Source organism: Neoarius graeffei, chromosome 14 (genome assembly GCF_027579695.1).
Source record: "Neoarius graeffei isolate fNeoGra1 chromosome 14, fNeoGra1.pri, whole genome shotgun sequence".
Taxonomy (NCBI): Eukaryota; Metazoa; Chordata; class Actinopteri; order Siluriformes; family Ariidae; genus Neoarius; species Neoarius graeffei.
In genome coordinates this window covers 22,793,316-22,820,744 of record NC_083582.1, presented here as the reverse complement: position 1 = coordinate 22,820,744, position 27,429 = coordinate 22,793,316, and the positions used below count along the sequence as shown (strand labels likewise).

Sequence of the window (27,429 nt, the reverse complement as noted above, 5' to 3'; positions counted from 1 at the left end):
AACCTCCACCATATTTTATAGTTGAGATCGGGTTCTTTTCATTATAGCCATCCTTCTTTTTACACCAAACCCACCTTGAGTGTTTATTGCCAAAAAGCTCCATTTTTGTTTCATCAGACCACAGAACATGGTTCCGGTCAAAACTGTAGTAGCGTTTCACAAACTTCACACTGCAAAAAAATTATATCTTAGCAAGTGAAAATATCTTGAAAATAGTTGAAACAATCTAACATTTCCTATTAGAAGAATACAAGACACCAATTCTGAAATTATTAAACTTAGTTCTAGATTGCAACCAACTTATTCTAAGATGTCTTATCAAGTAAAAATATCTTTCCATTCAGCAAGATAATTTCACTTTAAGTAATTTTCTCCTCAAATTCAGTTTTCATTTTTTTTGCAGTGCAAGTGTTTATGTTTGTGGTTAACTGACAGAAAATACTTTTTTTTTTGCAAACCTGCCAAATAATCTGTTGGCATGGAGGTGGAGTTTGATGGTGGTTTTGGAGACTTGGAAACCCCAAGATTGGACTTTTTCTTGTAATTCACCAACGGTGAGCCTTGGGAAATTTTTTTTTGCCCCCTTACCCTCCTCCTCACTGTACTTGGGGGCAAAATAAACTTAGGTCCTCTTTCAGGCAAGTTTGTAACAGATCCAGTTGGTGTTCACGTTTTTATTATTGCCTTAACAGTAGAAATGGACATTTCCAGGTGAGTAGCTATTTTTTATAACCATTCCCTAACTTATGAAGGTCAACACACTTTTCCATCATTTGGTTTGTGTGTTCTCTTCTCTTTCCCACACTGATGACTGATGAAGGGAATTTGGCCTCTGTGTCACCTCATATTTGTACCCCAGTTAATCAGGAAGTCATGGATTACAGCTTGAACGTTCCTACACACGCTAATCAACTCAAAAATCCTGTACACTTCAAATGGGAAACATGCTTCAGTTCCATTGTTTACAATAATTTCCAAGGGTGCCAATAATAATGGCATATGTGTTTCTGTTGAAAATAATTATATTTCTTGGTGACGGTATTTATCTGAATAAACATATTTCTTTTACCAATTAATCATAACTTCACTTGATTTTACTTCAACCCAACCCAGTTAAACCAAGACCTAAGCAAAAACTAGCAGTTTAACTAAATTCCCTTTAATTTTCCATAGGTAGACCAGAGTACCCCACTTGTCAGACACCTACATGTAGCTGTCATAACTTCCAATAAACCACATTCATAGTGGAGACCCTTGTCTTTTCTGATTTGTTGTTTTTCTTTCTCCCTTTCTCGATTTGGATCGAGTAATCTTCTCCCAGACTCTACGACGTAGCTCTTGCCTCAGGAGGTCTCTCTCTTTACGGATCCCTTGCAACACAGTGTGGTTCTCCTGAGCCCGTCGAATCAGATATGGCAGAGTGTCATCCACTGAGCCATAAGGCACAGACTTATACACTGAGAAACCCTGCTGAGCTGCAGGGAAGTCAAATAGTCAAAAATAACTATAAAACTCAATAAAGATATTAGCACCAACATTTAAAGAATAATTTTAAAATCTGATTGGTCATAAACTTCTGACAGAAGTACCATCTGTGATTCAAATTACAGGTTTATATTAATGTGTTCACTCTAATATGTTATTGTTTCTACAGAAACAGCTCATTCACAGGGACATGTATAGTTCCATATAATCCAAGCTTTATAATAAATTAATTAAAATGTGGTGTTATTTAACAAAGAAAATAATAGGATTTCTATAAGGAGATATTTATTTAATATTTTTGGAAAACGTCTCCAGTGTCAGCTGTAATAACTTGCTTTTGGTTGTTCCCTTACATTACAAATAGCTACAAAATAGAAAGAAAAATACAATGTATGATGTGTCATTCTTTAATTAACATATTAACATTGTAACTGTTGGAAAGTTGCTGTAGTATAAGAGGAATTAAACATTTAAAATGTTTTACTTTGGCATGGTAACAGTAAATTGACACACCACCCCATCACTAATTATAGTCCAATAACAACACTGGCTGTTTTGGTTTATTCCTTACATATTGGAAGTAAATGATGATATTTACCCAGAGTGAGAGACACATGATCACACATCCCCAGAAGTTGACCGAAACACACTGAACCTCCATCTCGAGCAATCCCTAACTCAGTCATCCTGAAAAAGAGATTAATTAAATTTTCCCTACAAAAGTATTTTAAAGCCACAGAACTGAACATTTCCATATTAATTGGAAATCTTTTTTAGTCAAGAACAAATACAAAAGATGACAGCAATGCTGACAATAGTTAGTCATTCTAGCAAGAACAATGCTATCATCCCTCATAAACAGGTGTGCATTATGTCATACCATGTCACTGCCTTTCTAACAGATTCTTCATTGTGAGTTGCTACAATGATCTTGTAGCGGTCAGGTTGCTGCGAAATCAGGTTAAGTATCACTTCCAGAGACCCATTGTAGCTGCATTCAAAAGTTGCCACAGCATGAAAACAGAAACCAGCATGCAGGATATTTCTGAATTTGTAATATTCTGTCTGTGTTCATATATCCTTTTTTGTATACTTAGTACTTTTGCACTACTCCTTCACTGCCTTATCTTTTTCTCTTTATATATTTTGCTGCTGTAACAATGTAAATTTCCCCTTGTGGGATAATAAAAGGCTATCTTATCTTATTTCATTTCATCTCATCTCATCCACCTATCATTTGTGTGCTTCCAAGACTGGTGAATGGGGTCAGGTCGTCCTTCCTTGTTAGCCAGCTTCCTCTCCTTGTCCATATATGCACCTCGGACAAGTTTAACCCCAAGGCAGAAGGACTGGTCCACAGACAGACGGATAGCATCAAGGACAAGGTCTCTGGACTCCTGGCAAGAAATGGGAGCGCATCATTCATTCACACACTCACTCACTCATTCATTAATCATCTTCAGTAACTGGTATATCCATGTCAGTATCATGGTGAATAAGGAGGCCATCCCAGGAACACTTGGGTACTAGTTGCAGACACAACCTAGATATCACCAAGTAGTGTTGTAGTGAAGACCACCTAAACTGAGACCAAATCATGACCGAAAACAGAATGCATTGAGACCGAGACAAGTCCAAGACTTTGACTAGGGATAAAATTAGCTCATGTTTAAAATCACTAAAATTCTGTAAAGCTGCTTTGCGACAATGTCTATTGTTAAAAGTGCTATAAAAATAAACTTGGCTTGACTTTGAGGAGTTGAGACCAAGTCAAGACCAAGACTTTGAAGGGTTGAGACCAAGTCAAGACTAAGACGTAGGCAGGGCAAGACTGAGTCAAGACCAGAACCAGACCAGGGTGTATGAAGGGGGACAGGGAGGAGTGACAGACATTAACAGTAACAAAAAATTTTAAATTAGAAATTAGTCAGGGTGGCACGGTGGTATAGCGGTGGTGTACCACTGTCGCCTCACAGCAAGAAGGTCCTGGGTTTGAGCCCAGTGACTGACAGGGGGCCTTTCTGTGTGGAGTTTGCATGTTCTCCCTGTGTCTGCGTGGGTTTCCTCCGGGTGCTCTGGTTTCCCCCACAGTCCAAAAGACATGCAGGCTAGGCTAATTGGTGGCTCTAAATTGAGCATGAGTGTGAATGGTTGTTTGTCTCTGTGTCAGCCCACAGCAATGGCCTGGTGACTTGTCCAGGGTGTACCCTGCCTCTTGAAGGGGGGCAGGGAGGAGTGACAGTCAGCTGGGATAGGCTCCAGCTTGCCTAAGTTTGGATAAGTGGTTACAGATAATGAATGGGCATGTTTTTGGTTGCATTTGAAGCAGGAAATTTCATCCAATCACAGTAACAATGTTAACAAATAAATCAGACAATACACAGGCAATTTAGTGATATCTCTGCAGTTGTAGTTTTGACCAGTCTTGAAATAAAATCCTGAGTCCTCTATGTCTGAGATCGAGACAAGACCGAGTAAAAATATGGTCAATTCCAAAACAAGACCAAGACCTTCAAAAAGTGGTCTCAAAATCTATCTCAGGTACAACAACGCTTCCACCAAGCACACACATTCACACCTAGGGGTAATTTGGCATGTTTTTGGGACGTGGAAGGAGAAGGAAAAGCTTATATTTGTATAAACTGCACTTTCCAATTAAATGGCATTGTACCTTCAGGTAGCACTGGTATGTGTTCCAGATCCAGGCACTATCTCGATTGAACTTCTTCATCATGGCCATGGTGACAAGAGAGAGCGTAGGATTCATGTACGTGTACTCAGCATCTACTAGAACTCTGACTTTGTTAACACTTGCCTATTGAAAAAAACAACAACAATTTTTTGGTTGTCATATCAGCATTTTTTAAAATTATTGTTTTAAGATAGATTAAGTCTCTTGATGAGTGTTACCTCTCCAATTTGGTTTAGTCTGTTGAGTCCAAGTAGAAAATGTGTGTTTTCAGTTTCAGTGAGCCCAGGAAATGTAACAGCCTGGGTGGAGAATGAAGGGTCCCAAAACATGCGACATTAATCAAATGTTTACTGGCTTTGATCATTTCTTGTAAATATGGAACAAAGGAATAAGAGCATAAATTCCCAAGTATTTGTACCTCTCCATCCATTGCTCTGACCAACAGGTCAAGATCATAATGTTGCTTCTTCAGCAAGGAGGTCAGCTTAACCTAAACATTGTCACAACATTGAATAAGGCAATAAATAGCCAATCCAGGAAGTAAATAAATAGCTAAGCCCTTCTGGAATTGTTGGCATCCACATTGTCTTATTTGCTATTAATAAATACTGTGGATTATATTTTTCTTTTTGTGGAATCAGGAATGATTAGACTAATCATTATAAGAAAAAATACACAGTTAAAGTAGAGGATGGGGCTGAATTCTGTCTAGTGCAGAATATAGAATCTATTGTTAGCAGTCAGATTATGTGATTACAGAGTGAAATGCCCGGTACATTTTGGTGCCCTTTGGAGCTAAATTATTTAAGGCTGCCTTACAGACACATCCATAACGCATCCATGATCAATCTCAATCTCAATGAAATTCAGTAGCAGGTACAATAAACATGAACAAGGTGGATTACTTTCTTAACTGTTAATTTTTCTAAATACCCTTGGAGGAGAAACTAGAACTAGAAGTAAGTAGACTAAGCATCAAAATACAAATTACACAATAGGACAAATGACAGAAGCACAGAAGCAAGCATAACTGTTTACTTTGCTTGCAATGTGGGACAATTATGTTGCCAATCTAAATTTCAATGAGTGTGTTCCTATATGTAATAGTTTAAGGCCTACATTGAGACTCTGCTATATACTTTGAGATTTTGTTCAATAGTACAACCAGCCATCTTTATGCATTTAAATAACAGCATGATGCAGATTGAGTGGTGTCTTGCTAACATATCTGATATCAGTCACCTACACAAAACTCGGGGCTGACCAAGGCAGTCATCTTCAGCTGCATCATGGGATCTTTGCTCCAGGCATTGCTGTGAGACATGTGCACACACTCCAACATGGCTGCCAAGTTGTCATCATACCTTTTCTCTCTGTTTATGTTGTAAAAACAGAGATGTCAGACAGGCATAGATTATTTTAGTACCTTTCTTTCAAAATGTAATTATGTATTTATATATTATTTTGGTTTACTACCCAGAGCTTTCTCCTAGATCCTCCTCAATGGGCACAGCCAACATGGGACGTAGTCCTAGCAAGTTCATCTTCTCCATGGATGCTGCAATCTCACTCTCTGTTTCCCCAGCAACAAACTGAGCATACACAAATGGCCGAAGGACCATGGCAAAAACTCGTTTGCCCAGGACAGTCCATGTAAATGACATAAGCTGAAAGAATGCAGGACAGGTATATACTAGTTTCTGAGGTGTCAAAAGGAAATTACAGTAGTGGATATGCATGGATGCCCATGTACTGTATGTCCTGTGCCTGTGCATACAGTCCACTCCAAAAATATTGAAACGGCAAGGCCATTTTTTTTCCCTGTACACTGAAAATAGTTTGGGGTGGCACAGTGGTTAGCACTGTCACCTCACAGCAAGAAAGTCCTCTGTTCGAGTCCAGCGGCCGGTGAGGGCTTTTCTGTGTGGAGTTTGCATGTTCACCCCGTGTCTACACAGGTTTCCTCTGGATGTTCCGGTTTCCCTCACAGTTCAAAGACATGTGGTTAGGTTAATTGGTGGCTCTAAATTGACCATAGTGTAAATGTGAGTGTGAATGGTTGTTTGTCTCTGTGTCAGCCCTGCGATGACCTGACGACTTGTCCAGGGCGTACCCCGCCTCTCGCCCATAGTCAGCTGGGATAGGCTCCAGCTTGCCTGCAACCCTGTAGAACAGAATAAGCGGCTACAGATAATGGATGAATGAAAACAGTTTGGGTTTGAGATCAAAAGATGAATATGAGGGTGCCACGGTGGTGTAGTAGACTGTAGACTGTCACCTCTCAGCAGGTCCTGGGTTTGAGCCCAGCAGCTGATGATGGCCTTTCTGTGTGGAGTTTACATGTTCTCCCCATGTCTGTGTGGGTTTCCTCTGGGTGCTCTGATTTCCCCCACAGTTAGCACGCAGGTTAGGCTAATTGGTGGCTATAAATTGACTGTAGGTGTGAATGGTTGTCTGTGTCTATGTGTCAGCCCTGTGATGACCTGGCGACTTGTCCAGGGTGTACCCCACTTCTCGCCCATAGTCAGCTGGGATAGGCTCCAGCTTGCCTGCGACCCTGTACAGGATAAGTGGCTACAGATAATGGATGGATGGATGGATGGATGGATGGATGGATAATTAATAGCTCTGAATATCTACTCTTGGTTTGAGCCCTGGATTTCACCTGTGAAGACTGTATTTGTTAAAAAGGATAAACCAGCATGAAGACCAATCTATGGGACAAAAGCAAACCATTTTGAATTAACGTACAGCAAAAACAAATGAATTGGCCTTGCTATTCTAATACTTTCAAAGAGGACTGTAATAAAAACAAACAAGAGGGAGAGGCTGCAAGTGGATTTTTTATTTATTTCTTTATTGAAACACATTGCCAGAGCTGGAAAAAATACTGCAGAATGATACTTAAATGAATATATATATATATATATATATATATATATATATATATATATATATATATATAAATATATATATATATAAATATGTGTGTGTGTGTGTGTGTGTGTGAAAATCACATTATTACTCAAATTTTTTTTTTTTATGTCCTCAAATATCTAAAACTGTCAAAAACAATTATGTCATGCCTGAAAACATTCAGTCTCAACATCATACAAATAGGTTTGCTGGTCATAGTTTGCTAATGAATTAATCAGAACTAAAATGTCATGTAAGTACTTATTATTTATCATTTGCTAAAATTTGACCTGCTACATAGCCATTTATGTCAGCTACTGCAAAGAAAGCAGGCTGAGTTAAATATAGTCATATAATGTTAAAAAATTAACAAAACTTACCTCTGCGTGTTGTTTCAAATTAGATGTAGTTCATGCCTTCTAGAGATGCAAAAGTACAGTGGGGCAAAAAAGTATTTAGTCAGCCACCAATTATGCAAGATCTCCCACTTAAAAAGATGAGAGAGGCCTGTAATTTTCATCATAGGTACACTTCAACTATGAGAGACAGAATGGAGGGAAAGAATCCAGGAAATCACATTGTAGGATTTTTAATGAATTAATTGGTAAATTCCTCGGTAAAATAAGTATTTGGTCACCTACAAACAAGCAAGATTTCTGGCTCTCACAGACCTGTAACAGCTTATTTAAGAGGCTCCTCTGTCCTCCACTTGTTACCTGTATTAATGGCACCTGTTTGAACTCGTTATCAGTATAAAAGACACCTGTCCACAACCTCAAACAGTCACACTCCAAACTCCACTATGGCCAAGACCAAAGAGCTGTCAAAGGACACCAGAAACAAAATTGTAGACCTGCACCAGGCTGGGAAGACTGATCTGCAATAGGTAAGCAGCTTGGTCTGAAGAAATCAACTGTGAGAGCAATTATTAGAAAATGGAAGACATACAAGACCACTGATAATCTCCCTCGATCTGGGGCTCCACGCAAGATCTCACCCCGTGGGGTCAAAATGATCACAAGAACAGTGAGCAAAAATCCCAGAACCACACGGGGGGACCTAGTGAATGACCTGCAGAGAGCTGGGACCAAAGTAACAAAGGCTACCATCAGTAACACACTACGCCGCCAGGGACTCAAATCCTGCAGTGCCAGACATGTCCCCCTGCTTAAGCCAGTACATGTCCAGGCCCGTCTGAAGTTTGCTAGAGAACATTTGGATGATCCAGAAGAGGATTGGGAGAATGTCATACGGTCAGATGAAACCAAAATAAAACTTTTTGGTAAAAACTCAACTTGTGTTTGGAGGAGAAAGAATGCTGAGTTGCATCCAAAGAACACCATACCTACTGTGAAGCATGGGGGTGGAAACATCATGCTTTGGGGCTGTTTTTCTACAAAGGGACCCGGACGACTGATCCGTGTAAAGGAAAGAATGAATGGGGCCATGTATCGTGAGATTTTGAGTGAAAACCTCCTTCCATCAGCAAGGGCATTGAAGATGAAACGTAGCTGGGTCTTTCAGCATGACAATGATCCTAAACACACCGCCCGGGCAACGAAGGAGTGGCTTCGTAAGAAGCATTTCAAGGTCCTGGAGTGGCCTAGCCAGTCTCCAGATCTCAACCCCATAGAAAATCTTTGGAGGGAGTTGAAAGTCCGTGTTGCCCAGCGACAGCCCCAAAACACCACTGCTCTAGAGGAGATCTGCATGGAGGAATGGGCCAAAATACCAGCAACAGTGTGTGAAAACCTTGTGAAGACTTACAGAAAAGGTTTGACCTCTGTCATTGCCAACAAAGGGTATATAACAAAGTATTGAGATGAACTTTTGTTATTGACCAAATACTTATTTTCCACCATAATTTGCAAATAAATTCTTCAAAAATCAGACAGACAATGTGATTTTCTGGATTTTTTTTTTCTCATTTTGTCTCTCATAGTTGAGGTATACCTATGAGGAAAATTACAGGCCTCTCTCATCTTTTTAAGTGGGAGAACTTGCACAATTGGTGACTGACTAAATACTTTTTTGCCCCACTGTAGATGCCTCATTTTATATAAGTATTTCCTTAGTCCAGCATACTGAAATATTTTACTGAGGTAGGGTCAAGGGTGCTCATCCTCAAGTTCAACACTGCAGTCGGGTGGTTTATTCATCATCAAACACACACGGATACCTATAGCACTAGCTGAATTGTGTGGCATGAGAAGGTCAATGCAGATGATGAATTGGTTTGAGTGTTTTTTGTTTGTTTGTTTTTTAACATTAATTTGCTTTAAAGAGGACATTTGAAAAATTTACTTTTTCAGTTCTTGTACACATACATTTGGCTATCTGGAACCTACCAACCCACAAACTCTGAAATCAGACACCCAGTCAGTTTCATTTGGGCTCTTATTTCAGAAAACATATGCTTCAACAAGCCGTTCACATTTGGCTCCCCTTTCTACGTCAAAGAGGTTTGCTGGTCATAGTTTGCTAATGAATTAATCAGAACTAAAATCATTAGAATTATGCCCCCCATCTGTGTATCTCCACTCATGACTTGAGAACGGCCTTTGTGAATGAATATTCATGAGGAAAGTGCTACCTGATTGGTTGGCAAAAGAGGGGGTGGGGTGAGCAGTGGCTTATTATTATTTAAAAGAACAGTCACTTGAATCGGCTGTTTTGAATACGACTGTTTAGACAGGGTGAGAAGAGAGCTGTGGTGCTTTATGCTTTTGGTATTTTGACCAAAGCATGCCACAGACATTTCATTAAGAATGTATCAGGGAATTGTGTCAACTTGTGGAAAAGGGGTATGTCACCTTTAAGCTGAATAGTAAAAAAAAATTGTGCAGGAGTCTGTTTGGTGTTTAGTGTATAGTCATGACTGGATGAGAGAAGAAGAGAGCAAATACTGGTCTTGATTTGTAATGAGGGCGGCACGGTGGTGTAGTGGTTAGCGCTGTCGCCTCACAGCAAGAAGGTCCTGGGTTCGAGCCCCGGGGCCGGCGAGGGCCTTTCTGTGTGGAGTTTGCATGTTCTCCCCGTGTCCACGTGGGTTTCCTCCGGGTGCTCCGGTTTCCCCCACAGTCCAAAGACATGCAGGTTAGGTTAACTGGTGACTCTAAATTGACCGTAGGTGTGAATGTGAGTGTGAATGGTTGTCTGTGTCTATGTGTCAGCCCTGTGATGACCTGGCAACTTGTCCAGGGTGTACCCCCCCTTTCGCCCGTAGTCAGCTGGGATGGGCTCCAGCTTGCCTGCGACCCTGTAGAAGGATAAAGCAGCTAGAGATAATGAGATGAGATTTGTACCAAGTAAAGCTTGGTTCCCTTTTGGGTCTGGTTCCTCTTGAGGTTTCTTCCTTGTGTTGTCTGGGGGAGTTTTTCCTTGCTACTGTCACCACGGGCTTGCTCATTGGAGATAGATTAGGGATAAAATTGGTTCATGTCTTGGGTCATTCAGATTCTGTAAAGCTGCTTTGGGACAATGTCTATTGTTAAAAGCGCTATACAAACAAACTTGACTTTTTTAAACTCTAAGTATGAGTACTCGATTTCAATAATACTCAAGTACAGTATAAATACCACAAAATATTTATGTATAGTAATAAGTACAATTATTCAAGTATTTTCCACCCCTGCATTATATGTAGTGCCTCATGCCCAGCAGACATGCAGCTTGTGAACAGACAAGGCAGGCAACTGATTGGGGCCCCCTGGCCCAGGGGCCCCCCGAGAGTCAGGGCCAGAGGGCTTATTTATTTTGTTTTTTATTGTTTTTATTGTTCTTTACCATTGTATTTTCACATTTGGAATTTAAAAAACTTTGGTTTCATACATTTTTCGTTGGTGTCAGATTATTTATAACATATTGGTGATGAACACTGGTCAGAAGGGCCCCCTGAAAATTTTTGCTTGGGGCCACAACAGATTCTAGAATCGCCTCTGATGCCCAGTGTTTTCAGGATAAGCTCCAGAGTCACCATATCCCTGACCAAGATAAAGCAATTCCTGAAGATGAATAAATGAATATTTTGTAGTCTGCAGAAAAATTTAATTTTGCACAATTTAAAAAAAAATGACTATACAGTATACTCTAGCATGTTGGATTTGAAATGAAACAATGCTTATTGAGTGCAGAGTGTCAACTATACATCCAGCATATTTGAATCTATATAAAAGAAACATATGAATTCAAGCCAATACATATTTCTTATATTTTACAGAACTTTATATTGTACAACTGCTATAATATTAAGATTCTGATGCAAATACAGTCTATTTCAGGCTAGATACTTTTTTTTTTCTGGTGATGATCTGCCAGGCCTGAAATATTTTATATATTTTTGGTCTGTCCTGTAGCAAGGTGGTGCACTCAATTATTCAATTAACTAAAAGTGAGACGTTCATTAGTGTGGATAGTTAGACATCTGTTTGACTTAGTTGTATGAATAAGGTAGTGTAACAGAGAGGATCTATCTGCACTAATGCTGGTTGAAGATTTACTGTATTTTTCAGATAATGATGTATTTTCTTACAGACATTACGGATACGCTCCTCATTAAACTGTTTCTCATTGCACATAAACTGGAGGTATTATGGGAGGCATTCACTGATCAGAATAAAAACAAATCTTCATGAAGCAGATAGAGCAAGGACAATAATCTTCTTGTTATTTAATGTAAATTTGATGTGTTTTATATATTCTGTTCATACTTATTCATCAATATTTATACATTTAGTTGTCACAAGATTTTTAGATGGGCCCGCAGTAATTGGCTTAACGCTGTTGTGGTTTCCCTGTTATATATCGAGAGAGAGAGAGATTTTTTTTAGTTATCTATTTCTTGTTTGATATATTGTAAAATTTATAAACTACATAATTATAAATAACAAAGCAAATAAAATAAAATAAAATAAAATACTCATTCAGCATGCATATGCATATATTTGTCAGTGCATATTTGTAGGGCCTTGCTTCTTTAATGATTATTTAAATAGATTTTATGAAATGCAATACAGTGTTCATAAGTAGTTAGTCAAAGAACAACAATAATGTACTGTAAATACCCAGGTTTTTTTTTTTTTTTTTTTGGGGGGGGGGGGGGGGGGAATGAGCCATTTGGGAGAAAATTAAAGAATCTGACTTACTGAAAAGAGTTGAACAATTTCTATCTGCAAAATGACTTCATAAAGAATTCATACACAGAATAAATGTACACATGTACATTTATTCTGTCCACATTCACTGGATACGAGTGCTCTGATTGGCTACTCTACTACTAGGCTATCAGCTCAATTACCGTGAGTAGAGAAAAACAAAATGGCGGAGTGTGTTGCTGAACTAACCGAGGACAAAATAAAAACTCTACTTGAAAACAAAACCCCAAAAAATACAAAAAAGCAACAAAATATGAAATGAAAGTATTGGATGGTAAAACATATCTTTTTTTTATTTTTCAAGAATTACTATTATCCACGGCTTTCCTGTGAGAGACAATGGGGGTCGACATGATACCTGCCTCTCCCAGATGCCAGTCTTTGATTTCCGGTTTATCCAAGCAGTTATGGCTGAGGAAGCTGAACGTAGCTATGACAACCATGTTTTAATCAGAGCCAGAGGTGAACAGTAACAAAGTACATTTACTTGAGTACTGTACTTAAGTACACTTTTTGAGTATCTGTACTTTACTTGAGTATTTTTTTTTAAACTTAACTTCACTACATTTGAAAGACAAATATCGTACTTTTCACTCCACTACACTCAAAAAATAATAATTGTACCAAAAACGCTGACTTTAAGTATTTCAATTACATGAAGTTTTTCCATGTAATTTTATTAGGCAAGTTCAATGTAAGGGTCCCATTTAATTCAATGGGACCCTTACATTGAACTTGCCTAATAAAATTACATGGAAAAACATGTAATTGAAAGACTTAAAGTCAACGTTTTTGGTACAATGAATGAATGAATGAATGAATTCATTCTTTTATTGTCATTAGTCACATGTACTAGCGAAATTAGCCGTCAACCCGTCCGTACATATACATACATACGACTGACACAGGGATAGACAGGACAGGAAGACAGGGATGAAAAATACAGAATAACATGAGGGGAGAGGAGGAGAAAAAAACAACCCCCACACTATGCTTCTGTGGGAAGTACAGTGTGGGAACATTTAAAAAAAAAACACCTCAGCACATAAGCACAAAAAACACAGTATGCTTTACAACATGAAAACTCGGGACTCGAGGGGGAAGGGAGTGAGGGAGGGGGCAATCATGGGAGGGGGAGGGGGGCAGAGGTATAGGTAACCCAGGGCAAACAAGCAGTCCAGTCCTGCAGCCAGACGGCGCTTACCCACTTGTCACACTGGGGGTAAAAACAGCGATCGTGGGGAGTGGGGGGAGGAATACAAAGAGAGTCTGACTGCAGTGATCTTCAGGGGGAGTTATTTTCCCAGCAACGGCCTTGGCCAAGGCATTGCTGGCTGAGGGAGCCGAAGATAAGATTGGAATTTGTTTGGTCTTGGGACAAGTAGATGCATTCTTTTCACGACTACCCTGCTTGTCCATTCTGGTCTCAATCCATTTCCCTTTGCAAAGCCAACAGCTTCTCCAAGATGTTATCCACATTGCAGTTCAAGTTCTGAATAGCCACAGTCTGAGTGCCGACAGCTCTGCCCACCGCTTCAATCATGTCAGGCAGCTTTATGGGGCTTTGGACAGCCATCACCATTTTCTGATTTCCTTGATAAACCAGGGCAATGCCTAATCCAATCAGCAAAAGTCTTGTAATCATGGTTCCGAATAGGTAGATGTCTTCAATGTCCTCCACAGAAAGAACCGCCAGGCACACGACCCGCCACTTCTCCCACACGTCCATCGTATAGCCAGCTGTGAACGTTCGGGCAGGACAGGCTGGTTCCCCCGAACCCAGGCTTCTCGTCGAGAAAATAGTATTAATTGCGTGAAGAGACCAGTTTATCAATTCCATGATTTTTAGTTTAGAGAGCAACGCGGAGAGTCTCTCAAAAGCATAGACAATAGACAGACGAGACAGCAGAAGCAGAAGCAGGAAAGATAAGGGGAGGGAGAGAGAAATGCGACCGCCTTCCGTGGAAGCACAGAGAAAGATTTTATACAGTTTTATACAATTATTTTTTTGAGTGTACATTTCTATCAAGGTCCTTGTTGCTATGAAGCGGCTTTGAAAGTGGATGTTTTTTCTTTTCTAAAATGTGATGGTTTTGTCACAGGTGACACTGAGACAGCCTATCAGTAATCACTAGGGTCATGTCAAGTCCATAAACTGTATAAAATCAATATAAATTATTTCTTAACAGCTTTATTTGAACATGATCAGTTGATGGCAGAATGGAAGGAGGTGGTTCTTCTAGGGAATGCACGCACCCATGGCTTTACCTAGAACCCATGTTTCAGTTTTCTGAAAGGATTAAAGATACGTTTCGTTTTAAATGTTTGCTTTGTTTGCCAAAAATGAACCACAATCACGGCCAACAAAAACTCGCTGTCCAACCTGTGGGAGCATATTGAGGTATGTAAATGTTTTATTTCAAGAGAAAGCTTGCAATGAAGTTGCCTGTGCTTTTAGAGCTAGCGATAATGTTGCAAACATAGCTATGCAGTCTGGTTAGTCAAATGACTTTCTATGGATTTGCCTGCCAAGTTGCCATAGCCTTGTTCACGGCTAACATTTACACATAGATAGTTAACTTGGACACTGTTAGTTAGCATGTAAAAACAGAGTTACGCTTGCATGAATAATGTTAACTTATCTGAAGTCCTTTCAGAAATATGTTTTAGCATAATCTTGCCAAATAAACAGAATGTAGAAATCTTTCTTTTCTAGTAGCGTTAGCTACTAGAAATATGATTTCGAGTTTGAAGAGAGTTTGCTAGCATGTCAGATGGAGCCTCACTGACTAGCTAGCTTAACGTTAAACCACTATGATGGCATAGCATGTGTTCATTTTGTGAATTCACATTTCTGTCTTTGATAGTGGCATTAGGTTTTGTAAGCATTGTGTCAATAATACAACAATGCATTGACAGAAAATGTACTGTTAATACTTAAGTATTTTTAAAAGCAAGTACTTCAGTACTTTAACTTAAGTAAAAATTTGACTGTACAACTTTCACTTGTATTGGAGTAACATTTGACCAGTGGGATCTGTATTTTGACTTAAGTAATGAAGTTGGGTACTTTGCCCACCTCTGATCAGAGCATAACATCTTTTTAAATTGTGTCTTTTTCTGGTTCAACATGTGCCATCAGGTGCACAAACAACTCACAAAAGCTGAAAGATTTTATGAATGGAATCTGTTTTGAGCACAAACAGACTCACAAGACGTGTTGTCCAGCACCATACGCTGCTCATCTGTACATGCGATTCCTGTCTTTCCACTAACTTTTGCATTTTGGACCTGAATCAACAACATTAATTCTATGTAATTGTTGTTTAGATATTGTACATGATTCAAACATTACACTACATTACAGTCATTTAGCTGACAGTTTTATTCAAAGCGGCTAACAATAAGTGCATGTAGCCTTGGTAGCCAAGAGAATCCAAGAGCGACCAGTGCTGAAGTACTAGCATAAACAAATAGCCTACAAATACCATGGAATGGTCAGGGTAGTTAAAAAGTTGAAGAAGCTTGGACAAATCCACAGACAAGGAATTATTTAAGTATGGTATGTTTATTGTTCCCAAAGTTTGACAACATCTGCATTAAAATAGTTAGCCTATGCTTCTCTGACCTAGTTTTTGCTTCTTGAGCCTATACATACAGTGGGGCAAAAAAGTATTTAGTCAGTCACCAATTGTGCAAGTTCTCCCACTTAAAAAGATGAGAGAGGCCTGTAATTTTCATCATAGGTATACCTCAACTATGAAAGACAAATATAGTTAGTTTTTTTTTTCTTTTTTATCAGACATCTAGTTTTTGGGTTTGTTTACCTGACATGTTTCGACGTACGACTGTCGTCTTCCTCAGAGTGTCACCGGATGTTATTGGTGATGCATCTTTTATCAGCTGATGTTTCTGAAGGCGTGGCCTTCCTGTTTGGTTTGACAGGTTGGTCACGCCTTCTACTGTCAGTTCGTCCCCTGCAAGATGGCACTCCAGGTATGGGAGAGCATGTATGCTCTCTCATCCCGGTTGATGGTCCTCGGGCTTCGCTTACGGATCTCCATGGCCTCCCTGATCCAGCGCTGATGTTTGTTATCTTCTGTGCAGATGACTCTGGCATTCCCCCAGTCCATAATATGATTACATGAACATTACATGAACGCACAGCAATAATTACAGATCCACAGGACAAAGAACAGGAGGAACAACATATACAACACGCACTGAAGGCATGTCAATATCCACAATGGGCAATATCCAAAGGGGTGGAACAGGTTAAGAACAACAAAACACAGAAGAAAGAGAAAAAACAAACTAACAAACAAGAACACAGGGGAGTAGTTACATTACCATACATTAGGGGAATAACTGAACGCATTCAAAGAGCAATGAGGAAACACAACATTAACACACCTGTCAAACCATACACAACACTCCGTCAGATCCTGGTTCATCCCAAAGACAGAATACATCCGGACAACAGATGCAACACCATATATGTGATTCCATGTCAATTATGCAATAAAACTTACATTGGGGAGACAGGAAGGAGTTTCAACACAAGAAAAAATGAACATAAGAAAGAGTGCGAAAAGGAGACAGCTACAAGACAAACCTGAACAATAAAAGAAAAGGCACAACAGGAAAATTATAAGTCAGCTATAACAGATCATTGCAAAAGGGAAAATCATATTATGGACTGGGGGAATGACAGTCATCCGCACAGAAGATAACAAACATCAGCGCTGGATCAGGGCGGCCATGGAGATCCGTAAGCGAAGCCCGAGGACCATCAACCGGGATGAGGGAGCATACATGCTCTCCCATACCTGGAGTGCCATCTTGCAGGGGACGAACTGACAGTAGAAGGCGTGACCGACCTGTCAAACCAGACAGGAAGGCCACGCCTTCAGAAACATCAGCTGATAAAAGATGCGTCACCAATAACATCCAGTGACACTCTGAGGAAGACGACAGTCGTACGTCGAAACATGTCAGGTAAACAAACCCAAAAACTAGATGTCTGATAAAAAAGAAAAAAAAAAAACTAACTATATTTAATATAAGACATAATGAACGTAATCGAAAGATATGAAAGACAAAATGAGAAAAAAAATCCAGAAAAATCACATTGTCTGATTTTAAAGAATTTATTTGCAAATTATGGTGGAAAATAAGTATTTGGTCAATAACAAAATTCCATCTTAATACTTTGTTATATACCCTTTGTTGGCAATGACAGAGGTCAAACATTTTCTGTAAGTCTTCACAAGGTTTTCACACACTGTTGCTGGTATTTTGGCCCATTCCTCCATGCAGATCTCCTCTAGAGCAATGATGTTTTGGGGCTGTCGCAGGGCAACACGGACTTTCAACTCCCTCCAAAGATTTTCTATGGGGTTGAGATCTGGAGACTGGCTAGGCCACTCCAGGACCTTGAAATGCTTCTTACGAAGCCACCCCTTCGTTGCCCGGGCGGTGTGTTTGGGATCATTGTCATGCTGAAAGACCCAGCCACGTTTCATCTTCAATGCCCTTGCTGATGGAAGGAGGTTTTCACTCAAAATCTCACGATACATGGCCCCATTCATTCTTTCTTTTACACGGATCAGTCATCCTAGTCCCTTTACAGAAAAACAGCCCCAAAGCATGATGTTTCCACCCCCATGCTTCACAGTAGGTATGGTGTTCTTTGGATGCAACTCAGCATTCTTTCTCCTCCAAACACGACGAATTGAGTTTTTACCAAAAAGTTCTATTTTGGTTTCACCTGACCATATGACATTCTCCCAGTCCTCTTCTGGATCATTCAAATGCTCTCTAGCAAACTTCAGACGGGCCTGGACACGTCTGGCACTGCAGGCGGCGTAGTGTGTTACTGATGGTAGCCTTTATTACTTTGGTCCCAGCTCTCTGCAGGTCATTCACTAGGTCCCCCCGTGTGGTTCTGGGATTTTTGCTCACCATTCTTGTGATCATTTTGACCCCACGGGGTGAGATCTTGCATGGAGCCCCAAATCAAGGGAGATTATCAGTGGTCTTGTATGTCTTCCATTTTCTAATAATTGCTCTCACAGTTGATTTCTTCACACCAAGCTGCTTGCCTATTGCAGATTCAGTCTTCCCAGCCTGGTGCAGGTCTACAATTTTGTTTCTGGTGTCCTTTGACAGCTCTTTGGTCTTGGCCATAGTGGAGTTTGTAGTGTGACTGTTTGAGGTTGTGGACAGGTGTCTTTTATACTGATAACGAGTTCAAACAGGTGCCATTAATACAGGTAACGAGTGGAGGACAGAGGAGCCTCTTAAAGTAGTTGTTGCAGGTCTGTGGGAGCCAGAAATCTTGCTTGTTTGTAGGTGACCAAATACTTATTTTACCGAGGAATTTACCAATTAATTCATTAAAAATCCTACAATGTGATTTCCTGGATTCTTTCCCCCCATTCTGTCTCTCATAGTTGAAGTGTACCTATGATGAAAATTACAGGCCTCTCTCATCTTTCTAAGTGGGAGAACTTGCACAATTGGTGGCTGACTAAATACTTTTTTGCCCCACTGTATACATATTGAGCCTATATGGTATTTGGCAGACACTTTTGTCCAAAGTGACTTACAATATATAAACACTACATTATTAGTAAACCAATACAATTGCCCTACTCTGACATAGCCTACCTTCCAGATGATAGCTGCTACATGACTGCAGGATTTCCCTTTTTTTGTTCTGGCTCGGCGCAACCTCAGCCTTTAAGCAAACAAACTCGCACTCTTTTTTACACATAATTTTGCCAATTTATAATTTTATATATATATATATATATATATATATATATATATATATATATATATATATATATCCTCCATTGAGAGCCAGTGTGCTTCAGCCACACCACACCAAGCTTTTACTGACTGCACCAAACTGTATGAAATGAAAAGAAATGAGACTTAGCAACACTCACCTTGCCACCAGCATTGACCAGCATTGGGTAAGAGCAGAGTCTAAAAACCCCAAGTGCTCGTATTAGTTCCCACCCGCTCTTGGCCTGGAATGCTTGTGGGTCATTGAAAGTTAGCAGGGCAGGTGGAACAGGGTTCTTGAGTTCATTACACCTAATGGGCGCAAACCCTACATGTTCTGATGTCAGCGTCCGTGCCCCCATTATGCGCAGGTACTGGAAGTGATGTACCATACTCGAGCGGAGAACAGACATCTTTGTGGATTTTGTGCAGATCTTTGTGTATGTTCGAGCCCTTTCTCCTCAAACTGGAATTTAAATATTCCAACTCCAAATCTCCTCTCCAGAAGAGCTGTCCAGAGTACCTGTATGTGAAACGTATGTTTAGTGAAAGGTTTGGTTGTACATTTCAATAGATAGCACACTTTGACTAGTGATAAAATCCTTGCCCTTTTCAAAGCCAATAAAATACTGACTTGAAATGTGTACAAAAATCCATATATCTGTTTGCTACAAATCATACAGTGATCAAAGTTAGAAAAATATTTTGACTTTAAGTTCAAGTTCATACCTGCTCAAGCCCAAGCAGTTACTTCCAGAAAGACCAGTGATTATTATGTTACTTAATCTAGCAGGTGGGTGAATATTCAGTGAAAGAAAATTTTGGATGAAAGGGCACAGAGGGTGGAAGTTTGGGGTTTATATTGGGTCTCGTGGTTAATTACTGACGAGCAGAATGAACTTTGGGCTGAGCACTGGGGAAGAAATTTTTGATCATTTTATTTTGTTTGGTTAAGTTTTCTTTGACCTCATTACAGTTATAGTCAAATAAAATTTGTAGAATGGGGATGGAGAGAGAGAGAGAGAGAGAGAGAGGAAAAAAAACAAAAAAAATAAAGCTGGATCCAGTGACGTTAGTGGTCAGTGACATGTCTGACCCGAGACATAGACTTTGATCCAAAACTGATCCTGCAAACAAACAGGTACTAAAAATTAACCTACAACTTACATCACTACTGATGTTCCAGAAACTAAACTCATAATAATAATACTGCCCTGACTTCTCATTAATAATTCAGCATGGTGGTGTAGTGGTTAGCACTGTTGCCTCACAACAAGAAGGTTCTGAGTTTGAGCCCAGCGGCCGATGGGGGGGCCTTTCCGTGTGGAGTTTGCATGTTCTCCCCGTGTCTATGTGGGTTTCCTCCAGGTGCCCCAGTTTCCCCCACAGTTCAAAGACATGCAGTTAGGTTCACATGGGATGGACTTCAGCTGAGGTGCCCTTGAGTGAGACACCTACCCCCCAACTACTCCCCGGGTGCTGTAGCATGGCTGCTCACTGCTCTGGGTATGTGTGTGTACATGTGTGGGTCATTTCACAGTAACTGAGCATTTTCCAGTCAATAAGAATGGGATGGGTAGCTGTCATGTATGCATGTAAAAATTAGCTTGAGTAAGTGTAGGGAATAGATATATCATGTTCCAAAGCTTGACAGTGCACTTTTTTTTAGATATTTTATATGCTAGTACCTAGCTGAACTGTCAGTGCTGTTACCGGATGTCATGGAAGACAATGCACTATGAAGCAAACTTTCTTTTGTGAGATTTCTGTGGTTAACATGCACACAGTGTGTCCCTTTCCCACACTGCCATGTGAAAGAAATGATATGAAACATATATTTCATTGAAAACATGAAATTCATGTAAACACAAACTTTATTTCCTTGGAATAACAACTTCCAAATAACAAAATGACAAGAATCCAATAACATGATAAATTCAGCAGTCATAAAATGATGAAGTACTAATGGTAGAAAACGAAACATGGCATAACCCTTCTGTCAGCCTTTTTTAGATAAAGAAATCTAACCAAAACAAAGGGTAACAGGAATGAAAACCAAGTAACAATACTGACCTATGTCACTGCTGTGACTAGAGTTACACTTGTCATTACTGTTACCAGTACATTACCAGTTAAATACAACACCTAAACAGAAACAACTTTTATTCATAGAATAAGGTACCACACACCCTATCAACGTGTGGCAGCGGGGGCATGGTCAAGCATCGGTCTGTGACTGGAGGGTGGAGTCAGGGAAGGTAAGTGGCAGAATCACTGCACCTGATGTTGGTTAACCTGTGTTTGTGTGTCTTCCCCAGTGACCGCGCCCTATAAGAGGAGAGGGAGAACAGAGGAAGGGAGCTTCTCCCCAACCTGGATACTTGTGTGCGTGCGTGTATAGCTTAAAGCTGAAAAGCTAATAAAATACTTTGTGGAACTTAATTCTGGCCTGCCGTCTTTCTGTGCTCCACCCACACGAACTGCTACAGTGGTGCCAAAACCCGGGATCGAGCACAGGAAAAAGAACAGCCCCATGGAGTCCTCCCCCTTTGCGGACCTGGTCCAAGCCCTCACCACGGCCGAGCAGAGCCAGCACCAGGCGCTAGTCACCCTCCGAAAGGAGCAGGAGCACCGGTTCGAGGCCCTGGTGCTGGCGCAGCAAGACGACCGACAGGCGTTCCGACACCTCCTCGCGTCAGCGGGGTCCACCACCTCCACGGGCCCTTCCCCCCTCACCCTCACTAAGATAGGCCCGCATGATGACCCCGAGGCCTTCCTCACGCTCTTCGAGCAAGCAGCAGAGGCCTCGGGCTGGCCGGTGGAACAGCACGCGGCGCGCCTCCTCCCCCTGCTAACGGGTGAGGTGCAGCTGGCCACGCTACAGCTCCCCGCCGACCACCAGCTGGTCTACACGGACCATCACCGGGCCATCCTCCAGCGGTTGGGGCGCACCCCTGAACAACAGTGTCAGCGCTTCCGCGCTCTGCGTCTGGAGGAAGTCGGCCGGCTGTTCGCGTTTGGCCAGCAGCTCCTGGACGCCTGCTGGCGGTGGTTGAGGGCTGACAACCGCGACGCCGAGGGGATAATCGATCAGGTGGTGCTGGAGCAGTTCATTGCCCACCTACCAGAGGGAACCGCGGAGTGGGTCCAGTGCCACCGCCCGGCGTTGCTGGATCAGGCCATCGAGTTGGCGGAGGACCATTTGGCGGCTGTTCCGACGGCAGGACAGCAGACATCCTCTTCTTCCCTCCTCTCTCTCTCTCCCCCGCTCTCCTCCTCTGTCTCATCCTCGCCCCATTCCCCCACCACGGAGGCGGGGGCCGGCCCCACCCCAGCTGGCCCATTGCACCCGTGGTGCCCTCCCGTTTTTCCCTTCTGTGTCTGTCTCTCCCCCCCCAGGTGAGTGAGCCCCAGAGCGCCGGTGCAGAGAGGAAGCCCGGGCCGGTTTGCTGGCACTGTGGGGAGCCGGGCCACCTCCACCAGCAGTGCTCGGCAATGGAAGTGGGGGTGGTGGTTCGGATCCCCGACGCACCAGGAGCCGCCCTCGATCGGGCCGGAGCATATCGCATACCGCTGAGTATCCAAGGGGATACATATCAGGCTTTGGTGGACTCTGGCTGTAATCAGACCTCAATTCACCAAAGCCTGGTGCAAGACGAGGCATTGGGGGGAGCACAGGGGGTGAAGGTGTTGTGTGTGCACGGGGATGTTCACAGCTACCCTTTAGTGTCAGTCCACATTCTTTTCCAAGGGGAAAAATTTAGAGTAAAGGCGGCAGTTAATCCTCGCCTCACCCACTCTATAATTTTGGGGACTGACTGGCCGGGATTCAGGGAGTTAATGAGTGAAGAGTGGGTCCTGCCGTAATTCAGCAGGGGGAGGTCCCGGTGTCGCTTTGGCGGGAGCAGCCGTCACAGAGCCATCTACGTCATCTCCGCGTCAGAGTGAGGAGCAGCAGGCTCTTCCTCCCTCTCTCGGGGAATCCCTTGGGGATTTCCCATTAGAGCAATCACGAGACGAGTCTCTGCGGCATGCGTTTGACCAAGTGAGAGTAATCGATGGCCAAATGCTCCAGCCAAACGCCACCCCGTCCTTCCCCTATTTTGCTATTATGAAGGATAGGTTGTACCGAGTGACACAGGACACTCAGACTAAAGAGCAAGTCACACAGCTTTTGATTCCAAAGAGCCGCCGGGAATTGGTATTCCAGGCGGCTCACTTTAATCCCATGGCTGGACACTTAGGGCAGGATAAGACACCGACTAATGGCCCGGTTCTATTGGCCAGGGATTCACGGCGATGTCCGTAGGTGGTGTACGGCGTGCCGCGAATGCCAGTTAGTAAATCCGGCGGCCATTTCAAAAGCACCTTTGCGCCCTCTACCATTAATTGAGACCCTGTTCGAAAGAATTGGGATGGATCTCGTCGGGCCATTAGATCAGTCAACACGAGGGTACCGCTTTATTTTAGTTCTGGTGGACTATGCAACGCGATACCCGGAAGCAGTGCCTCTTTGCAATATCAGCACGCAGTATTGCGGAAGCGCTCTTCCGCGTCATCTCCCGAGTTGGAATCCCAAAATAGATTCTGACTGACCAAGGCACCTCGTTTATGTCACGTACACTGAACGAACTGTATGGGTTATTAGGTATTAAGCTGATCCGCACCAGCATTTATCACCCACAAATGGACGGTTTAGTTGAACGGTTTAATTGCACCCTCAAAAATATAATTAAAAAATTCTTAAGTGAGGACGCACGTAATTGGGATAAATGGCTCGAACCCTTGTTATTTGCAGTGCGAGAGGTCCCCCAAGCCTCCACGGGGTTCTCCCCGTTCGAACTGTTATATGGATGTAAGCCGCGCAGCATTCTAGATGTGCTGCGAGAAAATTGGGAGGAGGGACCTTCGCCCAGTAAAAATCAAATTCAATACGTTATGGACCTGCGCGCAAAACTCCACACACACACACACACACCTAACCCAGGAGAATTTGTGGCAGGCCCAAGAACGGCAAACCCGCCTGCACGACAGGGGTACGCGCCTTACGGAGTTCGCACCAGGAGATAAAGTTCTTGTACTGTTGCCCACATCGAGCTCCAAATTAATCGCCAAGTGGCAAGGACCCTTTGAGGTCACATGGCGAATCGGGGATGTCGACTACGAGGTGAGGCGAATGGACAGGGGTAGGGCGCTACAGATTTACCACCTCAATCTGCTCAAAGTCTGGAACGAGGAGGTCCCAGTGGCGTTGGTGTCGGTGGTTCCAGAGAAGGCGGAGCTGGGGCCGGAGGTTCAAAAGGGAACACTGGCATCGCGTACCTCTCTGGTCCCCTGTGGAGACCACCTCTCCCCAACCCAACTCGCGGAGGTCGCCCAGCTGCAGACTGAGTTTTCAGACGTGTTCTCGCCCCTGCCCGGCTGCACCGACCTCATAGAGTACCACATTGAGACGCCCCCAGGGGTGGTAGTGCACAGCCGCCCTTACAGGCTACCCGAACACAAGAAAAAAGTGGTTCGGGAAGAACTCGAGGCCATGCTCGAAATGGGCATCATCGAGGAGTCCCACAGTGACTGGAGCAACCTGGTGGTCTTGGTACCCAAGACCGATGGGTCGGTCCGATTCTGTGTAGACTATAGAAGTCAATGCGGTGTCTAAATTCAACGCATACCCAATGCCTCGTATTGATGAGTTGCTCGATCGACTAGGCATGGCTTGCTTTTACTCGACACTGGATTTGACAAAGGATTATTGGCAGATCCCCTTGACTCCATTATCCCGAGAAAAAACGGCCTTTTCCACACCGTTCGGCTTACACTAGTTTGTCACACTTCCTTTTGGGCTGTTTGGGGCGCCTGCTACGTTCCAGCGACTGATGGATAGGGTCCTCCGCCCCCATGCCACCTATGTGGCCGCGTACCTAGACGATAACATTATTTATAGTAATGACTGGCCACGGCACCTACAACACCTGAGGGCCGTCCTTAGGTCGCTGAGGTGGGCGGGTCTCACAGCCAACCCGAAGAAGTGTGCGATTGGGCAGGTGGAAGTACGGTATCTGGGCTTCCACTTGGGCAATGGCAAGGTGTGTCCCCAAATTAACAAAACAGCAACAATTGCGGCCTGCCTGAGGCCCAAGACCAAAAAGGGGGTGAGACAGTTCCTGGGGTTGGCTGGCTACTATCATAGGTTTATACCTAATTATTCGGACGTCACCAGCCTGCTGACTGATCTGACTAAAAAGGGGGCACCAGATCCGGTCCAGTGGACGGAGCAATGCCAGCAGGCTTTCTCTGAGGTGAAGGCTGCACTGTGCAGGGGGCCACTGTTACACTCCCCTGACTTTTCTCTCCCCTTTACGTTACAGATGGATGCGTTGGACAGAGGGCTGGGGTCCATTCTGTTCCAGGATGTGGAGGGGGAGGCCCGTCCTGTACATAAGCAGGAAGCTGTCGGTGCGTGAGGGGCGCTACAGCACCATCGAAAAGGAGTGCCTGGCGATTAAGTGGGCAGTCCTCGCCCTCCACTAGTACCTCCTGGGGCACGCTTTCACCCTCTGTTCGGACCACGCGGCCCTCCAGTGGCTTCACCGCATGAAGGATGTTAATGCGCAGATACCCGTTGGTATCTGGCACTCCAGCCCTTTAATTTCAATGATGTTGGTTTACCTGTGTTTGTGTCTTCCCCAGTGACCGCGCCCTATAAGAGGAGAGGGAGAGTGGAGGAAGGGAGCTTCTCCCCAACCTGGATACTTGTGTGTGTGCATGTATAGCTTAAAGCTGAAAAGCTAATAAAAGACTTTGTGGAACTTAATTCTGGCCTGCCGTCTTTCTGTGCTCCACCCACACAAACTGCTACACAACGTTTCTTTACATCCTGAGTTTTTTTACTTCTTTTCCATAGATCTGCACACTGAACAATGACCATCACAATTTGCCTCTCCTCCTAGGCAATTTGTGCCTTCGAAATGCAGTTATCAGCTACTTATTTCAATGATTTCATTCAAACTTCAACTCAAACATTGCAACAAGTACCGAAGCATGAGGGCTTCAACAACTTAGCTTATGTGGAGTTTCACCAATTCAAAGTTCAAAAGTCACCATCAAAAAGTTTGAGAAAATTACTCCATATCATGAACAAAGTCCTCCACAAGCCTCCAAACATTTGTGTCAACCTTGAAATGGTTCCGTCTTTCAGTAATCTGCTGCGGCTCTTCAATGAGTGTTATGACATCACTTGGTGCATACCTGCAAATGTCCTCCATGGCTGGCCAGAAAAATCGGTTCTGGCTGATACGGGACATACACTTTACCTCCAGGTCGATTTCATCATGTCCAATGATTTTTCCTGGGTATGGCTTACCATCAAAGCTGTACAACACGACACACCACTTGCCAACAAGGCTGTCTTCAAGTGATTCCAGGGGGATGAGCTGGCTAGGAGAACTAGCAGAGGTTGCTCCTCCTTCTGTACTCCCTTTGGATTTCCGCCCTCAACTTTGGTGGCATGATGGAATTACAATCCAATCCAACTCTGGAAGATAAAATGGTTTGATCAGATGTATAGGTGGTGGGCAACTACCGAATCAATTCCAACAGTAGGCCTAGGCTGTAAAAAGCACTGTTTTCAATAAAATATCTGGGAAATATAAGGGTTAATATTAGAACATATCCCTGAACTGTTATTGCTGTTACTCTGTGTCAGTGCTGTTACCACGTGCAACTTAACAGTACTGACGGTAACAGCACTGACAAAAAATGACAAAATACACTTTCATTCATGAACCACAAGCTTACTGTGCTGATACTTTCGCCCTGGTTGCATCTCTCATCATGCCTCTTACGTCCCTAGTTGTTACTCCTTTCTGTGGAGCACATAATAAGCGCAAATTACAGTAACATCACTGACAGTGAATTAACATACTTGGTCAAAAATCAGGAATATTTACCAAATTTAGAAGACACAAGCCACCACTTCTGCCATTTTGAATTCCCTCCAAAATTAAGTGCAAGGGAGATGCCGTTTGGCCACTGGAAGAACTGAATTAATAGTCAGTATAGTCAGTCTGTTCAGCCTCTCTAGAAAATGTGGTTTGGTAACAGCACTGACACTGAATCGCAGAACAGAGACTCGTCTCGCCTCGTCTTCTTCCGCTTATCCGGGGCCGGGTCGCGGAGGCAGCAGTCTGAGCATGGAAGCCCAAACTTCCCTTTCCCCAGACACCTCGGCCAGCTCCTCAGGAAGAACACCGAGGTGTTCCCAGGCCACCCGAGAGACATAGTCCCTCCAGGGTGTCCTGGGTCTTCCCCAGGGCCTCCTCCCAGGGGGACATGCCTGGAGCACCTCCCCAGGGAGACGTCCAGGAGGCATCCGAAAGAGATGCCCAA

At 42.8% G+C, this 27,429-nt stretch overlaps 1 protein-coding gene across 1 annotated transcript; it reads right to left on the bottom strand.

Annotated features, from left to right (window-relative positions):
* Positions 1 to 379: 379 nt before the first annotated feature.
* On the bottom strand, positions 380 to 19,742 carry prodh2 (proline dehydrogenase 2). Its single transcript, XM_060939428.1, has 10 exons — positions 19,203 to 19,742; positions 5,654 to 5,844; positions 5,424 to 5,550; positions 4,596 to 4,667; positions 4,396 to 4,476; positions 4,157 to 4,300; positions 2,716 to 2,882; positions 2,366 to 2,476; positions 2,084 to 2,172; positions 380 to 1,475 (listed from the first exon to the last, which is right to left on the bottom strand). The coding sequence occupies exons 1-10, from the start codon at positions 19,452 to 19,454 to the stop codon at positions 1,240 to 1,242; spliced, it is 1,470 nt and encodes a 489-aa protein (XP_060795411.1). The 5' UTR covers positions 19,455 to 19,742; the 3' UTR covers positions 380 to 1,239.
* Between the last annotated feature and the right edge of the window lie 7,687 nt (positions 19,743 to 27,429).